The sequence below is a fragment of the Apium graveolens genome, chromosome 10 (genome assembly GCF_009905375.1).
Source record: "Apium graveolens cultivar Ventura chromosome 10, ASM990537v1, whole genome shotgun sequence".
Lineage (NCBI taxonomy): Eukaryota > Viridiplantae > Streptophyta > Magnoliopsida > Apiales > Apiaceae > Apium > Apium graveolens.
This window is the reverse complement of record NC_133656.1, coordinates 139785145-139807370: the sequence shown is the minus strand read 5'-3', so window position 1 is coordinate 139807370 and position 22226 is coordinate 139785145. Positions and strand designations below refer to the sequence as shown.

Genomic DNA, 22226 nt, shown 5'->3' with positions numbered 1-22226 from the left:
GTCCCATAGGAAGTCAAGAAGATCAAGTGGCACAAAATTCAGAACTACAACCTTGCCGTCCAACTCTGAAGCCATTACCTGCAAAAGTCACAGTATGCGTAATTAGCTGATCTCACTTCTTACTTTTCCACTACAAACAGGGATACATAATACAATGAAATTTTCATACGTGTCGATCATCATTATATCTGACGAGATAATCCCTGTCTTTGGTGAAAAGGAGGTCATTTAAGTCAACAACATCGCCTACTTCTATCATACGCTTAGGCTCTGCAAACATCCGCTCCCTCTTCTTGATCACTAAATCCCATTCCCCAATGTCTCCTCCTTTGCTTGATAGCACTGGCCTTGAGGATTTTCTGCCAATTTACAATTATATGATCAACTCTAATCACCTACTATTATTTTCTAATCACTAAAAAAACTTGTGAGCAATAACATATTCATCCAACAAGATACAATTGTTTGAATCTTAAATTTGACCAATCTTAACCAAAATCGGTTCAACTCGGCCGCAAATAAATAGAAGTTGACCTTAACCGATCATTTTTTACTTTGTTTTCTTGTTGTGCAATCTTTACGAGTTCAATTTATATAATCTCTTTGATCAGGACACAGCAATTAAAGACAATTACCAAAAGATTTGAAAAATGTAGTGTACAGGCTAACTTGGAACAAGGGACCTGTGGATGCTTGCCTAAAAGAGTTAGCAGTAGGTTTGCATGAAGTGAAGCAGCTTGGAATGTTAGCAGCAATATGAAACTTTCTTCAAGGTGCATAGTCATACAAGGAGTTGTCCAGGATGCGTGTAATCTTTATTCTTTTGCATGGAAAAGTTTGCTCCAACATCAATCTTACTAAATTTCTCATCTTCTTCACAAAACCCTAACACAGATATGCCCAAGGTCTTTACTAAAACCCTATGCAAATTGCTTGTCTGATTTATATACTTGTCTACTATTTTTTTTTGTCAGAATATACTGTACTTATCTACTCGGTTAATAATAATATTGGAAAATGAAAAGAATATTAAAACTGCATCAACATTATTGTATTATTATGTGTATATATGATTATAAAATATTAGTAAGTACAGATTTAATCTTAAATAAAAATTAACTTGCATTCTATATTTTGTGTATACTTGTTTTTTTTATATTTCGGTCCTATATGAACCAAAACTATTTTTCAAGAACTTATAGTTTAAGGCACCATTTGCCATGCTTAATTATTTTCATTAGAGCATTCATCAAAGCTTATGTGATAAACTTAATCTTAAGCACTACTGTAAATTTGTAATGCTTCTTCCTGTCCTGCTTAACCAAGGCCCATTGCTTGTACATACTATGAGTTGGAGCACATACTTCTAAGTTCTAACCCAAAGTGAACGCCTATAAAATGAATGTAAGCAGAAAAGATCATTCTTAATAAAATCTAGATCCAGAATGCCATTATATATGCCATGGCAAATTTCTTTATTACTCGAGCAAAAGAGTTAACCCAACAAAAACGTGTGGACAAGTCGCTCTGCCATGCCATAAGATTGTGATAACGAAGAGATACAGCAAACCACCCTTTTGTGTAAGTATTTTGTTTGTAGATAGAGAGCTAGACTATGATGAGCTTGATCACATAAAAGATCAAGTACTCTTTAAGCTTCTTCTTTGTTTACATCAAGGGCAGTCCGACGTTCCAACATTTGTTGTTCTCGATCCCGTTTGGCAGCAAGAGCTTCCTCATCAAGTACTTGGATAGGTGACCATTCAGGCAATTTCAACCAACTATCATCATGTTGTAAGCTTTGCAGGTAAGATCTTAATTTAGGAGCTGCAAAATCCACAGCTGTTCCGGCAGCAGCAAACATGATTGAATAACGAATTGCACCGGGCACACCACCTGCATATTAATTGGAAATCACAATCACGATAAGCTATTTAAACCTTGGAGAAACTTCACTGGATTCCATCAATTGTTCAAAGCTATGCAATTAAGGTCTTTTGAGTTTTGAGTAAACAAGGTGCACTAGTAAAAGATGTTCAACAAAAGATGGAACAGAGTTTTTCTCAAAATAAAAAATATGATCAAGTGATGTCTTGCTAGATATCAAACAAGTTATAACAATAATTTTGTCAAGTGATGTCTCGTGAGATATCAATGAAGATCCAGATTATAGCCATAATTTCATCAAGTTCAAGCCTATGAAGCACCTATATTGTTAAAGAATATCACCAGCCCGAATTTTCGTTTTTAGGTTAAATATACCGAGAGGGGTCAAAACCTTCTACTTATATTAATGTTCTGCAGTTAAGACAGTTGTGCTATCAAATCACATCTCTTCTAATAAATAATGTTTCACACTATCGAGACTGATTTAGGGGATAAGCATACTTTTTGAAGACAGTACTTAAGGCATAAATAGTGGGGTGTGTGTGTGTGTGTGTTTGTTTGTGTGATTCGACCTTGAAGGCGGCCAAGGATAGCTCCACAACCAAAACCCCCGATTGCAGAGTTCAAAAGATCATCAGATGTTGACTTCCTGCTAACTCTTACAAACTCACGTGCTCCTGTAACAACAAACAAATCATGAAAAGAGAAAATAAGTGAACAGGAACATCTAGTTAGTCCTCAACAAAGTTATCAGACCAGCCAAAAACACTGTTGCTGTTGTAGCAACTGACATTAACCTTATTCTGCTTACTGCCTGCTTAGAGCATCTCCAACCCATTGCACCAATTTGGTGTAACTTTTACACTAAATTGGTGTAAAAAATAAAAATCACATTAAAATTTAGATCATCTCCAACCCATTTACACCAAACTTCACACTAAAAAGGGATCTTTTTTGTTTTGGAAGCATATTCTTCTTCTTTTTTGGGTACAAAAGGAATGATTTATTTTGGTAAAAGGATGTAAGGATAGTATTGGAACTTTAAAAAACTCTATAAATTTTGGTGTAACGCCAAATTTGGTGCAATTTTTGGTGTCACGCCAAAATGGTGTGACTTTTAGAGTTGGGTTGGAGTAAACTTTTACACTAAAATGGTGTAAAAGTATGATTTTAGAGTTCCATTAAAGATGGACTTAGTAAATAAGTTTAATTAATCAATTATATCGAATGCTATAAGCTTGGTCCATTACTCCATTTACTTCTAATTAGGTTTAAGAAAATTCAAAGAGTTCACTAGGTAACATCTTCAACTGAACATACCAAAAACCTATAAAAACAAAGCTAAATGGATTATACAAAGTCTATTAACATAAAAAACGAAACACCTTGTTCAATCAATTCTTTCTATATAAAAATATAGCTAAGATTGTTGCTAATACGATAGTATATAGAGGATGTATGTGAAAAATAAAATCAACAACAGTCTGCATACTTCTTAAGAATATAACCCCTAATAAAGCTCAGTAGTATTCAAACGAGCTGCGATATAACTTGCGCGCATAAAAGTAAGTCAAGATTATAACTTCATCAACTACCATCATATCCAGCATTTTAGCACAAAATCAAATACATCACACTACACAAGAATCATTAAAAATGCGAAGAGCAGATAATAAATCACAAAAATAATGAAAGGACAAAGAGGGATTATTCAAAAAATGCTGTTCCGTAAAAGCCCCATTTTTCTTTAAAAAAACAGCTCCAGTTTCACTTCTGCTAATACAATAAATCAAGATTATAACTTGCACGCATATAAATAGGTCAAGATTATAACTTTATCAATCACCATCATCTCCCCACTTTTACACATAAATACATAAACTAATAAACATGTTAGCATAAGAATCATTTAAATGTGACCAGAACAACAAAATTATCCGAATCATTCGTTTCTTGAAAACCCAATTTTCTCAGCTCCAATTTCACTTTTGCTCAAACAATCAAGTAAAGTTTACAACTTTACCAAACCCCATCATCCCCAACATATTTACACGCTAAAAAGATCCAAACTTGAACACAAAACAAATCATAAAATTGAATTATCAACAAAATTACCACAATAGCAGCCAGTAACAATAGCAAAATTGGTAGCATAAGTAGCAGAAATGTTGGAAAGGCCATGACTTTTTCTATGCTTTGACACCAATCCAACGCCACCTCCAACAATACCTGCACAAATCACCATTATCTCAAAAACCCACAAAAAAAAACTTGCATACATATATATTTATATATGTATATGTATGTATATATATACCTGCAAGAATAGTGGGTATTATAATCCTCTGTTTCCAAGAATCAGATGAAGAGGGAGCTTCTTGTTCTTGGGTTTTGATGGGTGTAGACATTTTTTATCAGTCTTTAGATTTGTTTGAGAAAAAGAGGTTTTTGAGTCTTGATTCTTGAAGGTTGAAGCAGCTGATGAACCAGGTTTTTTTTTGGGTTGGCTCAGCCGGAAATGATTAAAACCGGGTTATTTCTTTCTTAAATTATTTTTTTATTGAAAGGGGTGAGATTAGACCCGATAATTTTGAACACCACGAAACTTAAACGACACGAAAATTTATTATTTGTGTTTGCCTCTTTGGTGCACGACATGAATATATATAAATACAAAAATACATGAGCGAGATTTAGTATCGATTTTGTATTTTTTTTTCGAGTGCATGACACGACACAAAATATAGAACATAATAGATATAATAATTAAATATTAATATTTATAATAAATATATGTATATTTATAATAGATATATTTATATTTATTTTTAAAACAATTATTTAATTTTATAATGTGTATATAAATGTGATCTTAATATATATTTATAATATATTTCGTAAAAATTTTACTTAAAGATTATATTTTTATTTATTTAATATTAATATTCAATTTTACACGAAAAAGATGACATGAAATGATACGAAACGAAAGTACGCTAATACGAAAGTACACCAACCCTAAAAATATCGGTTTTATATTTGAAATTCAAGTACACGAAACACGTAAATAGATAATATGAAAGTATATGACATGAATGATTTGCTAGGAAGAATATTTATGATGAACCCATAAATTGTTTGTGGAAATTATTATTTTCTTTTTTTCTTGTTTTTTCTGAAAAACAATATATTTAATTCAATAAAAGAAAGGCATACGGCATTCATAAATGGTCGAGTGAAACAAATATGAATGGATCAAATTGTCGGTCTTTTACAAGTCTTCGTGTGCGGAGATCATAAAACGATGCGTTGAAAAAATATATTTATATATACATATCACAATCCCAACACGTTTGAAGTTTGAACTATCGACTATAAATGTAATCTAGCATAAACATTATCCCTAAATCAAATTATCACTAAATCAAATTCAACACTCATAATAAAAGTGAACAAACACACTCTCACCAAAGGAGAGAAAACAAATTGAAATTTTAAATAAAAAAATTAAATCTGAAAAAAAACTTTAAAAGAGATAATCATTTCACACTCGAATCAAATATTTTCCGCTTAAATTAAAGATGAAAGAAAATCCAATCTTCCACAAATAGATTTAAAAAAATATTAAACAAATTAAATAGGTAAAGGTTCTTTCTTGAAAAAAAATATTGAAAGAAATAAAATAAATCAAAAGTTTTGGAGTTTTACAAAGAAAACCCCTGATTTTTTAGAGAAGATTAGGATTTTGAGAGTATGCAGATATAATACACTAATACTCAGACAGAACCCTGGACAATGCGTAAAGGTAGTGAACGAGACGCTCATTTTCTTTGCAAGTGAAATAAGTAGAAATGATTTTCTTCGAGTAAAAGAAGGAAAATAAAATAGTGGAATATGATTTTTATGTTACAATTTTTTGGATGATGTTTTACGAAATTATAATCGAAACTATAATCAACATAAATTTAACTACCAAGCTGAATGGAATTCTATATATCTGTTAAATTTAACAACCATAGTTCATAGAACTAGGCATTAACAGATGCTTGAAACACTGATTTGTACAAGAAAAGATATGCACATGAACATAATATTTCATACTTAAACAGATCATTGGGCTTCTAAGTTAGAAGCACTATGACTATGGATGTTAATTAATTCATGAAAAGAGTTCCGTTTGTCCAATTTTGATTTATTGTTTAACTCAAGTGATTTAAGTTTATACTGCTTCAGATTTTAAAAACAAGTAATTAGCTAAAGAATTTACCATCATATTATGATTAATATAGAAATCTGCTTGCTAACAGCAGTTAAATTCCACCGGTGTTTGCCCTAATAGGGGCCTTCAAGCATAGCAAGTAGATTGCTTAACCTAACAAGGTGACTGGCTACCATTAATATACTAGAAGCCTACCAATGGTAGAACTAGACTTCTCCACCTACGTTCCTGGGAAAATTGCTTCCACAGATTGAAGTGATTTTTCCTCTATCCTTCTGAGCCCGAGATGCCTCCTTGACCAGCCTCCCAGTAACTTTTATCAGCAGGCTCAAGCTTTCTTCTCGAACTAAACTCGGTTCTCCGCTGCTGCTCTGCGAATTTAAGAGGTAATGTTAACAACAAAACCATAATCTGGTGACTTCGCAGAGATTAAAAACTGAAAACCTTTACTTACTTTTGCTACTTATTGCAGTACGAGTAAGAGCCAAAAAATCTTCCCAAGTCAATTTTCTTAGTTCTTTCTTATCCTCCTCGGAGAGCTCAAAGTTGGGTTCCCTTCCACACATAAAAGCAGCTCTGCATACAAGAAATTTAAATACTGAATCATGCAGATGATGTAATATAGGTTCAATAGAGCAATGTGGAATATAGATTGTGTTTGGCTGTAACATAGGTTCGGTGATGACGTGTGGTTACATCCATTGCAATATCTTATGTATTTTGATAGTGTAAAAAGGCGCCTTCTATCTTTTGTTTACCTGAAAACTTAAATTCCCGCTCCCCTACACTTAATTTGAAGAAAAAAAAATCCAGTCCTAATTTCTACATCCTACTTGCATAACTCCAGGCATACCAACTAAAGTAAAAAGTTTGACGTAATAACAAGTCTTGTGCCCACAATTTAATCTGAGATCTGGAATTCTTTTGCTGTAACTTCCAAGAAATCTTCTACACGGCTCTATCTCAAATACATATACTATCTGTATCAGTATAATTGAATGATATTCTTTGTCAAATAATAAATTCAGAACATTTCAATACATCGTCACATATCATTTTTTTTACTTTTTAACTGTTTCACTCAATCTATATTAGGTTTTACCATTTAAAAGATCTATTAGACGGAGGACATGAAGCATATTATACTAGCAGCAATTCTTACAGCTATCTCAGTAAGAATTAAACGTCAAATCATGCAATTAAATCCCATATTCAACTCTCATCTATGTCCTACCCTTTCTTTCAATAGCCTGCCAATGCCACTTGAGGGAAGAAAAAAATTAAGAAAAATTTGCATCCAGTTGATTTCATATCGGTTCATCATGTCTGCACCACGAATATATTGTACTTTAATACTGAGATAATAATAGCTGATACAGGCGATAACAGTACCTGTCATACAACCGCGCAGCCTCTTCTTGTGAGCCAACAGTCCCTAAATGGATTTGTTTCTTCTCAACTTTTATCGCTGCTTGCCATTTCATATTCTTGAAATAGACACCTCGCATTATGCAAGGTTCTTGATTTTCGAAATGTTTCCTCCGGTGTCGCTTTCTACGCTTTACTTCTGGAACTGCACATGTGCATAGTCATATAAGTACACACGCGGCAACAAAATACAGCAACTTTTTTTTTTCTAATTAAATATAGCAACTTCACTCCAAGAAGATGATCAATATAACTAAATAATCCTCTGCCCAAGTACATGGTCATGTACGTACACACACACACAAGGAAACAAAAAATACCAACTTCTTTCTCCGGAATGGCAATGAATAATATTGATATAATCTCTGCAAAAATTTCATGGCCAGGAGTTAAATATTCAGCCAAAGTCATTACATTTTCGTTCGACCTTCTTTAGCTGAGCCTGAGCATGGGAAATATCGATTTATGCCCCCACAATTCCTGTGGAGCTGTGTAGTAAGGTTTCAAAAACAGCTCGCTATTACAACTTTCGGAGTACTTCAAAATCTTATTCTACTACATACTTAAATTAAAATTGTAGTCATTGTACTACAATTTCAGTAATATCCCTTTTTCTGGGACCTATTAAAGGCTCATTTCTTCACTTTTTTCTTTGGTCAAGTAAGGAAGAGAGTGGCCTATTGCCTTCTAAAAGTCCCTTCTCAGCAGCTAATAAAAACTCAGTCAAAGTCTAGTTTTTTCGCTAATTAAATTTGGTCTAATTTAATTTGCTGAAAGTTATTTCTATTTTTTCCTCTCTAATTTTGATTTTTTAATAGTATAATTAAGCCCTCACTCTGGAGATACATCTTGGGTCCTCCCATGTCTATGCCAGCTGGTCTGGGACAGGCTCATAGTTTCTTCACATTTTTCTTTTGTCAAGTAAGGAAGAGAGTGGCCTATTGCCTCCTGATAGTCCCCTAATAAAATTTAAAAAAGATAACTCACTCTCAGGGTTGTGCAGTCACAAAACCAAGAATATTGTAGACATCATTAGCTACCACATTTGAAATTCTGGACGTAGTATACTGATAATAACATAATCAAAGCAGTTTTTATTTTTGTTGCAGTTTGAACGTAATACATGAACTGACAGACCTGAAAACTGTTGCTGCTGCTCTTTTGATGAGCTAGAAGTGGACATGTTTGATGATCCAGGATGTACTTTTGATATACCATTCTGAGAAACATCAAAGCACCATGCATTAGCTCATGGGTGGGTGGACAACATGTATCAGATTATATTAGACAGCTGATAAAACAGATCTACCACAGTATCTAGTAAACGAGACAGTTGTTTTAAACTTGTTGCATGTAAATGAAAGAGATATTATAAATTCGAGTTCCAAAACTAGAAACATATATCTGTTGTTAGCTTATGTTAGGTCAAGATGGTATAATAGTGAGCAAAGTCCAATCCAAACTTATTCAAATTGATTTATTAACAGTTTCTGAGCTGCAAGAGACGAATGCTAAACAAAAAGACATTCAAACAAGTGCCTCGGCTGCACACAGGTCTCTGCATTAAAACCTGGATGCAAAAATCATCACAACACCAGGATATAAACAAAATTTAACAAATGTCACCGAATACGGCACTAAATGCAGTTTGTAATGTAGCAACAGACACATACACCCCCAAAACTGCATGGTTAAATATATAGAGATTAAAACACCAACTTATTCCGTTTTCTTATTCATTGCACAAGTATATGAAGTTACAAATGGAAAAGAAAAGAAGGCATGCAGTGAAGCCAGTCATGATGTAGGTTTTACACATTTCATGGACGGTCATGAATAAGCTTATCTTAAAACTTGAACGAGAAATGTGTGGTACTGATATGCATGCTAACAACCTATATGGGCAAGAGTAAAAGAACAGTCTATGAAGTCCAAATTTACCTCCTTTACTTGGTCAAGATCAACTGAGGGTACAGGATTAATACTAAACGGCCTCGGGTTTGGCGTAGCGTTTTCAGGAGTCTGTCCGCCATCTAATGTTTTAGGAATTGGAGCAGAGAATGAACTCTTTCCTACAAGACACATCGGACATCATGAATACGATCAATACATACGAAACATAAGTATCAATTTAGATTTTTGATTTACACACCAATTCATTCAATCAAATGATTGGCCAAGCAGAAAATCCAACAAAAAGAGCGTACACTAATTAAGGACCTTCAAGTAATACACATGGCACTAATGAAGCTAACTTGTGCTAAACAAGCAATCATGCATACCAGAGCAAAGTCCTAGGAGTCTGCGTCTTCTAATGCTCACCATGGCAGCTTGCAATGTTCCTGTCAAATCTGTAAAAAAAACCATTATGATTGAGCAAAAGGTAAAAGAGGCATGGCCGAGATCATTAGCTTAGTGAATTAAGAATTGGTATTCTTGATCACCTCCTTGTATAATACAGTAACACTCAATAGTTGACATTTGCAATTCAATATGGCAGTCAAGAGTCGTCATCTAGCCTCATAACAATGTTCATACCAAAATACAATTCCTAATCTAATTCAAAATTCTAAAACATGTAATCATATCAAAAAAATGAATTTACAGTCATGTCAACTTATCAACCAACCAATAAAAATCGAAACTTTCAATATACTAATTTAGTTACACAACTAAGGTGACACACCAACACTTAAAGGTGCTATCTTTACAATCAAACAAACTAAAACCCCTCAATAATTAAACCATAACCCATAACTAGAAACTAAAACATACAAAGATGCACATATTCATATCTAGGAATCCCCAAATTGTGTGGAAAAAAGAAGTCAACCCACACCAACCTACCACCTTTTTTCAAGGCCAAACACAACAAGACTCAAAACAAAACAAAGCCCAACAACAACATAACATAAAAAAACACAAATTAAACATAAATTAACAAAACCCCACTTATGAAAACTAAGTCTATGATGATGAGGATGATGAGGATGATGAGGATGATGATGTTGATGAAGTCAATACATATACATGTAAATCAAGAAAATCAAGAAAACCCAAGAAACCAAAAGACCCATACATTACAAAAACACAAGAATATGATAAGTAATATTATAAGTACAAACATGAGTTTGAATATAATATACCTTAAGGTGGTTAGAATGGGTAGGCGTAGAAATCGAGGAGTGATGAAATTGAAGGGAAATTGATGAATTGGGGTTTAATAATAAGTAGAAGATGATGAGATTACAATAGGGAATTAAGGTGGCGAAGGGTTTGTGTGAGTGTGAGAGATAGAGGGAGAGAAAAGTCAGAGAGAGAGAGATGAGGAGGAGAGAGATGAGAAAGAGATTGTAGTTTGTAGTTGCTCATGCATCTACCACCTTTTCTTTTATTGTCTTCGCTATCTTTTTTTTTCTTTTAATTTTTGTGATTATATAAGGGATTTGTTTGATGTTTGAGGACTTTGGAGAGTGAAGGGGTGGGGTTTGGGGTGGGGTTTGGGGTGGTTAGCTGAGTTTCCAAGGGACGGTTTTGCCCCTTCTTTGGATTTTTCTGTTCCGAGATGGCTTATGTAACTTTGTGAATTGTGACCCATGTTTTGGTCTTTAAATGAGGAAATTATTTTGGGTATTTTACAAATACACATTTAGTAAAACATAACATGTCGTCCGTGTAGGTTGTAGCGCTCAACCCCGATTTTGATTACAATCTTATAACCTCAAGTTATATTATTTTATTTTGACATCTCAATTATATATTATTTAATTATTTGATTTTATCAGGAATCGCATTAGTCGGTGTTTTTATGGTTATATCGGATTATTCGGTTAACAAATATACGTAGTATCATATTTTGAACAATATTTCGGTTCAGTGGTCGTTTTCAAACAGTACAAGGGTTTGAGCGAATATTTAATTATTGTGGCTATTGTTAATTGTAATCAACAGAAAATGTTGCGGTTTAATCTTACATGTAACAACGAGCTTGAGTTTTTGACCAGAAGACATTAAAAATTAAGGGGAAAGATGGTTCTCACGGCATATGTAAGTCCGGTGTGAAAAGAAATTATGGGTCAAGATATTGTCCCGCTTACTTTTACGTACTTTTATGTATCATACTTTATATCTAAAACACACATATACGTGCACACACAAGTCGGGGGTCTTTTGAGCAAACAATCTCTTCATTCTTTGAAACGAGGGTAAAACTGCGTACGGTATATCATTCCTAGACACTGTCTTATACAGTATTTACTGGGTACGGTTGATTGATTGATTATTTTTATGGGATTAACAACCCAATAAATCATTTTTCTGATATCGGTCTGGTTCGAGTCGGGTCGATAAGTTTAATTTTAAAATTTAATCCAATTCGAATTTGATTCAAATTTTTAAAAGTTGGAGTAATTCAGTTATTCGTAAATAATTCAAACCCAATTTGAAATAAAAAAGAAAAAAAGAATAATTTTATAATTGATAATATATAAAATCAGTCTTTAAAGAAGTATCTTTATTAAAATTATCTCGAATAAATTTTTTAGCATAATACTTAATTTGTTATATTGCGAGAAAATTACATAATAATGAAAAGTGTCTGTTTCAATTTTTAGATAAGTAAAACATATAAAGGATTATCAAAATATACTATTTTTTGACTTCAAGTGCCCAAAATGCCAATTGACATAATAGTCGGCCTAAAATACCCACCAATTACGTTTGTTTAGCTTGTGTATTCTATTTTTTTAATTTTGTGTAGAATACACATTTTTAATATGCGAATTTTGATATGCGAATTCTACAATATCACAAATACGCATATCGAAGATGCGAACATGCGTATTTGGTAGAAAGTGAATATGCATATCTAAAATACGTATTCTTTATCAATTTTTAAAAAATAGAATATTGTACAAATGTCGGACATGTGTATTTGGCAAGTATTTTGGACGGACAATCCCGTTAAACGGAATTATGGGTATGTGACGTCCATAAAGTGACTAATTTAGTTTTTCACTCTAAAACATAAACACGATTTAAAGTCAGATTATAAATTCAAGCGCTGCATAATTCTACTTCAAATTTACGAATAAATTCGATTATAATATTTACGAATAGGTTCGTGAATATAGTTTGAATATATTTTTTTGTACTTAGGAAAAGATGCTTACTTATTATTATATTGATCCTTAAACTTAAATTTATTTTGAATTTTTTTATTCATTAAAGAAATGTACAAGAAAATTCATAAATATACATTAAATATTCACAAAAACAAGTTCGTAAATTGTAAGTTAAGTTGTTCATAAATAACATTTTTGTGAAACGAGTTCATTTAACTTTTTTTTTGTCATATATGTAAAATTTCATAAACATGTAAATCGCTCGTAAATTGTTAGATAATACAAGGTTCAATTTCGGAGGTGTACTATCCCTCGTTCAAACACAACCAAATAAAGAATAATTATATCTCGCTACAAATTAAGCTACCTTGTTCACAAAACATTTAACAAACTTTGAAATCACTTTTTGATTCTTAAACTCGAAAACCTTCTTGCATGCATCAATAACTCGACTCGTGTATGAAAACATGTAGATGAACATCTTATGGCTTGGATGACAAATAGACGTCCAGTTTCTATCTCAATATTTGGCCAATTTTGTGTCTTTATCCAACCGAGTGCTTCCTGAATTTCCATGATTAACGCTCTCTTACTTGCAACTGGACCTTACTTCTATTAGATTACCCATGTGATCTGGAGTTATCATGGAATGATTATAGTAATTAGAGTTTTCAAAGATTGCGGCATCAGTGTTCACCTTAAACGTATTCTCCGTTGGCAATTTTCAATACTCGTCACCATTCGCTTGGGTCATGAACCCAAATGATTTGTTGAATGATATAACCTGAGCACTTTGTGTGACGCCCTCAATCTCGGGGTTATGAAATGAGGACCCACACAACATTAAACAAACAATAAATAAATATAGATCCCGATTAATTAATAACAGGATCAAACATGATTAAGTTTGGGAAAAGATTATAACTACCAACCATATTATATAATTTACAACCCAAAATAATTCCAAATTTACATAATCGATTCAGACTTGGAACTGACAGATAACCCATTGTATCTTTACAAACTTTCCGACTAAGCGCTTGCTCACACACAACCTGTACTATTTGCTCTGGCATCTGGAAGCCTACAACACGGTATGGGCCACCAGGTACGCTCTTACAAGCAGTGCGCCTAAGTCTGGCCACCCTCTTGCTTAACTGCCATGGTTTGAACAAAGCATAATATATGAGTATAAAACTCAGCAAGTAACTAAATGACAGTTCTATGATGCAATAAATAATATCTTTTCGCAATTACTTTTAAGGCATTCTCTTTTAAAACTCTAGGTGGCATATTTCTATCATTGAGCTAGGGAAGGTTTATGAAGGGATAGTTGGGATTTCAAGAATCAAGGTTCAAGATAAGGCGAAAGCCGACATTCATCACAAATCATCAATAAGATCTCAAGGGTCTTTCAAATGGAACGCGATAATCTATTCAACTTTGGGAATCAATTATATGATTGATAGCAATATCAGGATATGAATCAGGGTTCACAAGTTGTACGCTAAATAATATCACAATCAACTCATTTCGAATCATTATAAACCATTTCATTTTCGAAGAATCAATTTACTAAAGCAATGTATTCAATATTTTTTATAAAATTATAAGTAACCCTTAATTGGACTACTTTAACTTTCAACTAATAATAATACAGGTGATCAGCCCGTACCGACCCCCATCTGGTCTTTAAGGTACCTAATGCATAATTTTCAGCCTTAAATTGGACTAGCCCCGCTAGTCTCTTATATGACTGGACTAGTCCCACTAGTCTCTTACGTCTCAATCCAATCCATCAGGAATTCATTTGGAAAACCTTGTGTTGGAAAAAAAGGTTTACTAAATTCAATTTTATCATTACCAAGAATATGAAATCATTCGGACCCTTTCAAGTCGAAAATCATTCTTCAGATCAATTTCATGGATTCAAAGAAATCAACAGAATCAAGACAACCAAATACTAGTGCTACGGTCAAGATCAAATGACAATAAAGATCGTAAATTAAGGAATCAAATCGGTCTTAGAAATCATTACGAAACTGTTGCCCATTAAAGATACAATTGTTTAAGGGGGTTGGATACAGTTGTATAAACATTTCGAACAAGTATAAAAATATAACAGTTCTTTATATTTCTTATAAAAACTGTTACAAACTCTCTCAAGAAATACTGACGTTCTTGAGAGCTGCTAGGTCGTACAATGCTCGAGGTTTTTTACTATGTGATGACTTAAACTATGTTTATATAATACACAGCTGCTACAAATCAGTCTAGGATATGGATTATCAATTACGAACATAAAATGATACATATCTCTAACTGAATATACAAAGTCCTATCACTCAGAACGGACATATATCCATCCCTCAAAATAAGGAACAGACTTAATCTGCACAACAGACTGTCTTCAGATACTGATGATGCATTAAATCCTGATGGCACATCAAATCCTGATGATATCCAAAACAACCAGATCCTGAGCTCCTCCTGATCATTGAGAATCAGCACGTAACAATCTCTCCCAATTTATGCTTAATGTAATGAAGAACAAATTCCATTCTCAATGATGCCAAAACCAATTACAAAATATACAAGAAATAAGGCTTACTTCAGTATCCTAAGATAACTGACAGTTGTTTCCAAAAATTTGTTTAACATTTCTTCCACCTTGTCTTGAAGGACTTTAGCAAGCTTTTTCTTCAACTCTTTCTTCTCTTCAGTATCTTCTCCAAGCTGATAAATGGCTTATCTTAATTTAGAAATCGAGCTCTTAGTTATTTCAAGATCACCAATTAACATAAAGCTTAAGCTGACATCTTCATGATCAGGACTGAAAGATAACTGAGGATTGTTGAGAAAAACATTCAGAACCGCAACTCCCTTTTCCATCTTCATTTCTTGACCAGTTTCTGGTGACATTGTCCTCAACTCTAAGAAGATAGTGAATATATTTCAACTCTATCACAATCTTTATCAAGAGTTGCTGCAATGTAAAGCCTTTTACTTTACCATCTCTCAAAAAGTACATAATCTCTTCTATGACATCATTATCATTTATCTTTCTATATACAATCTTCACAGGTTCAACTTTCTCAAGATGTGAAGAAGTAATTCTCTCACCAAGATTGTCAGCCAGAATATTTGTATCAAGTAAATTAGACCCAAAGTCTCCATTCCAGAATGACTAATACCTCTTCTAGTATGAGTTTTGATAAGCTTTAGCTTTTCATTATGTTCCACCCAAGAAGGTTTCTTGATGGACTTATCAATATCCTCATGTCTAGAAATAGAATCCCTAAGTCCTGCTGACACAAATTCAATATTCTTGAATCCTCTAGGATAACTGAATGCATAGATATATTTCCATCTTTTATCCTTCTTACTGAGAGGAGCTTACCCCGTAGATAAATCATGAATCTTCCCTTTTGATTTCTGCCATAGCTCTCTCCTTGAATTTAGAATTCTTTGCACATAGTCACTACATGCTTGATCAACTCTCCTTCTGTCAGTTCTTTCTTGTTCATCAACCTCTGAATTATGAGAAACAACAGTTGTATTAATAACTGATTCATCCAATACTTTGATCACCTTGTCATCAGCATCAAAGTCAGCTTTCAGATTCACAGCATCAGGATCTGCCTTTTTTCTCAGGATTTGTGTCTGCTTCAAGAGACACATTTGCATTAGTTACATCAACTAGAGCAATGTCAGCGGTTGATTTCTTCTTTCTGGGGAAAATCATTTCTTCAGTCCTCATCTTCTTCTTTTACATCATTTCCTTGTACAGGAACAAAACCTTCTCTGAATAGAACATTTAAAAATGCAGAATCAATTGCAGAACCTCGACTTGAATTAGAGATTCTTCTTCTTCCTCTTCTTCCTCTGGCTCTTGTAGTTCTTCCACCTCTTTTTCCTCTTCCTTTAGAGGTGTTTGCTTCAGCTTCAATTTGAGCCATTAACTCCTTCTGTTGCATAACTGCTTCTTCAGTTGTTAGATCAGGAAATTCTTCAGTTATCAACCCAAGAGCAATTCTGGCATTCTTTTGCTCAAACCTCTTATCCTTGTAGTACAAAATAATCTCTTCACCTGCTTCCTTATGTCTGTAAGGAAAGAATAATCCTTTAGCATCTGTTATTTAGAGATTGTAACATCACCAGTTTCAGGAGCATCAGCATTAGTCTTGTGCTTAACTTCATGAGCACCAGTAGACTCTCTTTGTCCAGAAGAACCAGATCTTCTAGAATGTCGAGGTTGTTGAGCAACATGAGCAATTTGACCATTTGCAACTGGATTCTTATCACCATCATCATCAGTATCTTTATCTTTCAACTGAATAGAGTCAGGTGTATATTTTGTGACAGCTATTTTCTCCCCCTTTTTGGCATCAATACCTGAAAGAAGAGAAAACATAGCATCCAGTTTAACAGCCATTGAAGACACTTTATCTTCCAAGGAAGAAAATCGAGTATCCATTCTTTGTTGAGATTGAACCACGGCTCTAACAGCCTTCTTCACACTTATGAGTTCAGCTGAAGCAAGTGGATTGATCATAAATGCATCAATCTTGTTCTATAAATTAGCATGAGATGTCTTCACATCAGCAAGTTTAGAGAGAATTCCTTTCACAGAGATGGTAGAAGATTTGAGATGCATTTGAAGGTCAGGGTTTTGAAGTCCATCATATGCCCTGTGAACATGTTGCATACCAACATATGAGGAGATAGAAGTATGTGCATCTCTCCATGCAAAATCCCATTCAGCCTTTCGAAAATGTTCAGCATCAGCATTGTAATAAGAGGGATCAACATTTAAATGTGAAGAAGAACCAACATTGGACTTCTTAGATGCATCAATAGCAGTCTTCAGTTAAGCTGTGTCAAGATTATCAGGATCACTGTCTTCATAAGAATCAGAGCAAGACAGACCCTCAGAAGAATTTGCAGAGCTCAGCAGAATTACTTTGCCTTTAAGAGGATCCTTAGCAATAATTATTTGTTTATGATGAGATCCTGAAATAGAAAACAATATAACACCAAAATCTCTCTTTTCTTTTCAAGTGATCTCATAACTTCTCGTACAATATATTACTTTGAAGAGTAATATGTTTCTCACATAAGAAAGTTTATAAGCAAAGAAAAACTTATAAAATTCTTTTCTCAAAACTACATCTCCTTTTGCCAGTACAGGAGACTGCCACTCAGAATTTGATTTTCTCACATAGTATTTTCACACAGTCTCACAGAAAGGCACCATCACATATTTTGCAAAGAAATAAGAGATGGTTGAGAGGAGTAGTATGCTTGTCATATAAATAGAGGTAACCTGAAATAAGAGACTGTTTATAATCATACAAACATTGAGAACAATAGAGGAAAATAAGCAATACCTGAAGGTGAATCCTCAAGTGGCATTGATGACAGTGGAGGGACAAACAATGCATCAGGATGCTTTGACAAATTAGCTAGCAGCAATGAATTATCAGTAGGAGCTGCTTGAATTGAAAGTTGGTCAGCATCAGGATTTGTTGTAGTATTAAGATTTGATTTGTCAGGAGAATGCACTAGACCAACATCAGTACTTTGAACTGATGGTTCTTATGGGGCCGGAGGAATATGAGCTGCTTCAGCAATTAGTGGTGAAGGTTCTTGTTGAAAGAGATGTATCCTAAGTCCAATCATGTATGATGATTTAGGAATAACTTTTATGTAATCTGTTTTGATTTCATTGATATTAATTCGGATTTTGCTTGCGATTGCTGCTTACTACGACTATGAGATCTGGCAAATGGACGTGAAAACGGCCTTCCTCAATGGGAAACTTGAAGATGAAGTGTATATGACACCACCAGAGGGTTTTCTTTCCAAGGGAAATGGACACCTAGTGTGTAAGCTGCTGCGAACCATATATGGTTTAAAGCAAGCTTCTCGTAGATGGAACATCCGTTTTGATGAGACAATCAAAGAGTTTAGTTTTATCAAAAATATAGATGAACCATGTGTCTACAAAAAGGTTAGTGGGAGCGCGGTAACATTTCTTGTATTGTATTGAAAGAGAAGACGTCAAGAGAGTTGACACACATAACAACGTAGCAGACCCACTCACAAAGCCACTTTCTCAAAGTCACTTTGATCGTCATAAAGACAAGATGGGTATTAGATACCAGAGTGATTGGCTTTAGTACAAGTGGAAGATTGAAAGAGATATGTCCTAAGTCCAATCATGCATGATGATTTAGGAATAACTTTTATGTAATTTGTTTTAATTTTATTGATATAAATAAAAGACCTGTTTTGGTTTTATTACGGGCTTTATCTATTTAAGTGTTTAAATAAGATATACCATAGTTTTGAGTAAAGCTTTTTATGGATTATAATGAGATCATAATAATGAGACCTAAAAGATGATAACTCTAAACTTAAATATTTCCTGGTCGTAGGAATACTAACTGGTAATTAGTAATCCGCAAAGATCGGTACATACTATGCTTGCTTCATTATGAAGGATGTATGTTCTCATAGACATTTATGTGGTGACACTATAGCTAGTATGTAGGTGCTTATTATAGAATAAGTTCACAGAACATGACTCACACAGCTGAACAACTGATGGAGTTCACTCACGTGTCAGCAGTTGTTCATATAGTGATAGTTGTACAAGTATCCTTAGACTTGAGGTCATCATAGTCATCTTGTGTACACTGAACTATGCTTTGGTTTAGTTCTTAGTCTCCAGGGACAATTATAAGGGCTCTACTGGGTATAGAAATTTGTACACGAAGATAGTGTATGATCAATAAAGGATCTACCCCTTCCAGTGAAGGAAGAGAATGTTCAATGCTGATCCACTTATGCTAGTTCAGGAATCTCTGGCCAGAGTGAATGAAATTAGAAAGGAGTTTCTAATTTACATTAAATAGAACTAAGCATAGTGAATGGGAAAGCAAATGATTAAATAAGATAGGCTTGATACAAGTTTCATGCCTTGTATTTAATCGTGACATTGCAGGGTAGAAGGAATTGATTGTACGGTAACTACTCACTGAATAGATTCTTGGTATTCTAAGCAGTAAATTCGTATTATTCGGATAGTCGCGATATGCTGAGAAGTATCCCTCACGATGTAGAATAAATATGATTAATTTATTAATTAATCATATTTAATGAATTAGAGAATTTATATAAATAATGATAAAATAGTTTTATTATTATTTATTTCTACTACCGGCTTAATATTGAACCTACAGGGTCACACCATAAAAGAGAATGATTTAATGGTGGAGGAATTAATTAATAATGGCACGTAATTATTTATTTGTGAAATAAATAATTAATTAGCAGATTTAATAATTGATTAAATGAGATTTAATTAATTTTTAATACTATTTATTAAGAATTTAATTTTGGAAATTAAATCAAGTGAGAGAATTATTTTTCTAAAGTGTTTAGAAAAGGGATTAATGATTAAAAGGTGTTTTAATTATTAGTTAATTGATTAATAAGAATAATCAATTAAAGGGTTAATAATAATAATATTTTATGGAAAATTTTCAGCTGAAAATTTTGCCTATAAATATACTATTATAAACCCTATTTGCCTCAACCCAAATAATTAACCCTAATTCTAAAGTAGAACAAGAGGGAGGCAACTAATTCTCTCATTCTCTTCCTCCTCCATCACATTGTACTCTTGGATACCAGTAGAGTGTTTCACACTTGAGGAGCAGCTGCTAGGGATTTCCGTTCATCATTCTTGGATCGCTATTAAAGACCTCCATCTTTCCATTAACGTAAAGCTTCTTAAGGTAAACATACTAAACTACAAATTAAATATTATTTTTCGCATGGATCCTGCGGAGGGTTTCGTTTTTTTTAAGATTTAAATTTATGTTTTTGTTGTGTTTATGTGCTAAAAACCCTTCAATGGTATCAGAGCTACTTGCGAAAAGTTTTTAATTCGTTTATGTGTTTAACTGTTTTCGATATATGAGCATGTACGTGATTCGCCATGATTTGATGTTGAAATAATATGCTTATATATGTATGGTTTTGAATATATGATATTCATGTGAGTTGTATAATCATAAGATGATTATGTAATCTGTATATATACTGATATATACATGATTTATGTTTGTTATAATTATGAGAATCATATTAGATATGTATTCTGAATTGGCTGCTGCAGATTTGCTGAAATCTGGGTCCGGTGTCCGATTTACGCAAACGAATACCCTATTTCATAGGTAAACGAGCGTCTGAACAAAACTGATAGCTATAGCTATCAGCGACTCGTCTGTAAGGCGTTTGACGTTTTTTACTGCCCGTAAACAGTGATTCTTATTTTTCTGATTTGATTCTGATTTTTCTGATTTTTATCATATTTTTTTTATGATTAGATCATGCATAATATATGATATATGTTAAGATCAGATTATGTGTTTTAACATGCTTTTATGTGTTGTATGAGCATGGTGGATGGTTATGGCCTTTCGACCTTAGTGTAATGGTTTTGGTTTTGGTTTTAAATACGACTTGCATGTCGTCAATCTTTGTAATCATAAATCTCGAATGTAACTCGAGTTATTCTTGTAAGTTCATTAGATTAGTTTTACTTTCAATCATGTAATGTAATTGAAGACTCAAGAAGGCTATCCAATGGAGATGATACAAAGAAGAAGACGAGGCATACAAGAAGTCTAAACAAAGAAGAAGACTTATGTAATAAGTAGTTATATTTATTTCCATCACCATATTAGATTGACCTTAATCTTTATCATGAGCTTGATAAAGATCACATAGGATGGGGCCATAACCAAACACATTTACTTTATTGCACTTTACATTTACTTATTTATTTAATTTTATATATGAGATATTTGCCAATGTTTACCATGCGATGATAGATTTAGGTGAACTTAAATCAATATAAGGCGTGCTCTAGAAAATCTAGAATAGGAATCGTTTCTTGCCTTAACAATAAAAACGATCATGAGATTCTTGTATTTATGAAACACGTAATTGAATATAAATTTTCAATATTGAGAGAAAGGATGATTCTGTCAACAGCAGATTTCTATCTGTAAGAAAGGGGTATTAAGTGACGCCTCTTGACAATGCTCCCCCGATCTGGGAATCATCTGATTATCGATTATTGATTTAAAATATTTAATTTAAAAGGAAGAATCTCTTTATAATATGATTATGATTGTAACATAATATAATCCCTCTAAAATTAAATAATATTAAGTAGTAATTGGCCAATGACACAACGGGCTTGTGTCGGCCATAGCCTTCCAACATGGTAGAAAGTGGTTCTTATTTTTAAATCATTGTCGTTTCGTGCTACAGCCGAGGGCTTTGATTTCGAAATAAGAAATACTTGTCTATTACATAGAGATGTGTACATTGAATTAGAATCTAAAGGTCGTTACGTGCTACAGCTGTGGGCTATTGGAGACTGATTCAATTGTACGAAATGTTGGGTTAGACTTGACTTAGAATATTGAGTTTGTCGTGCTACAACCGTGACTCAATTTTTCAAGAGGCTAAAGTTTTATTAGGGAATA

At 33.4% G+C, this 22226-nt stretch overlaps 2 protein-coding genes across 2 annotated transcripts; both read right to left on the bottom strand.

The window, feature by feature from the left end:
- Positions 1–1437: 1437 nt before the first annotated feature.
- Positions 1438–4406, bottom strand: LOC141688864 (uncharacterized). Its single transcript, XM_074492986.1, has 4 exons — positions 4205–4406; positions 4003–4116; positions 2460–2564; positions 1438–1896 (listed from the first exon to the last, which is right to left on the bottom strand). The coding sequence occupies exons 1-4, from the start codon at positions 4293–4295 to the stop codon at positions 1652–1654; spliced, it is 555 nt and encodes a 184-aa protein (XP_074349087.1). The 5' UTR covers positions 4296–4406; the 3' UTR covers positions 1438–1651.
- Positions 4407–6134: 1728 nt separating this feature from the next.
- On the bottom strand, positions 6135–10955 carry LOC141693579 (ethylene-responsive transcription factor-like protein At4g13040). Its single transcript, XM_074498720.1, has 7 exons — positions 10681–10955; positions 9817–9885; positions 9476–9606; positions 8672–8753; positions 7499–7679; positions 6561–6682; positions 6135–6477 (listed from the first exon to the last, which is right to left on the bottom strand). Exons 2-7 carry the CDS (start codon positions 9857–9859, stop codon positions 6374–6376), a joined length of 663 nt encoding a protein of 220 aa, XP_074354821.1. The 5' UTR covers positions 9860–9885; positions 10681–10955; the 3' UTR covers positions 6135–6373.
- Between the last annotated feature and the right edge of the window lie 11271 nt (positions 10956–22226).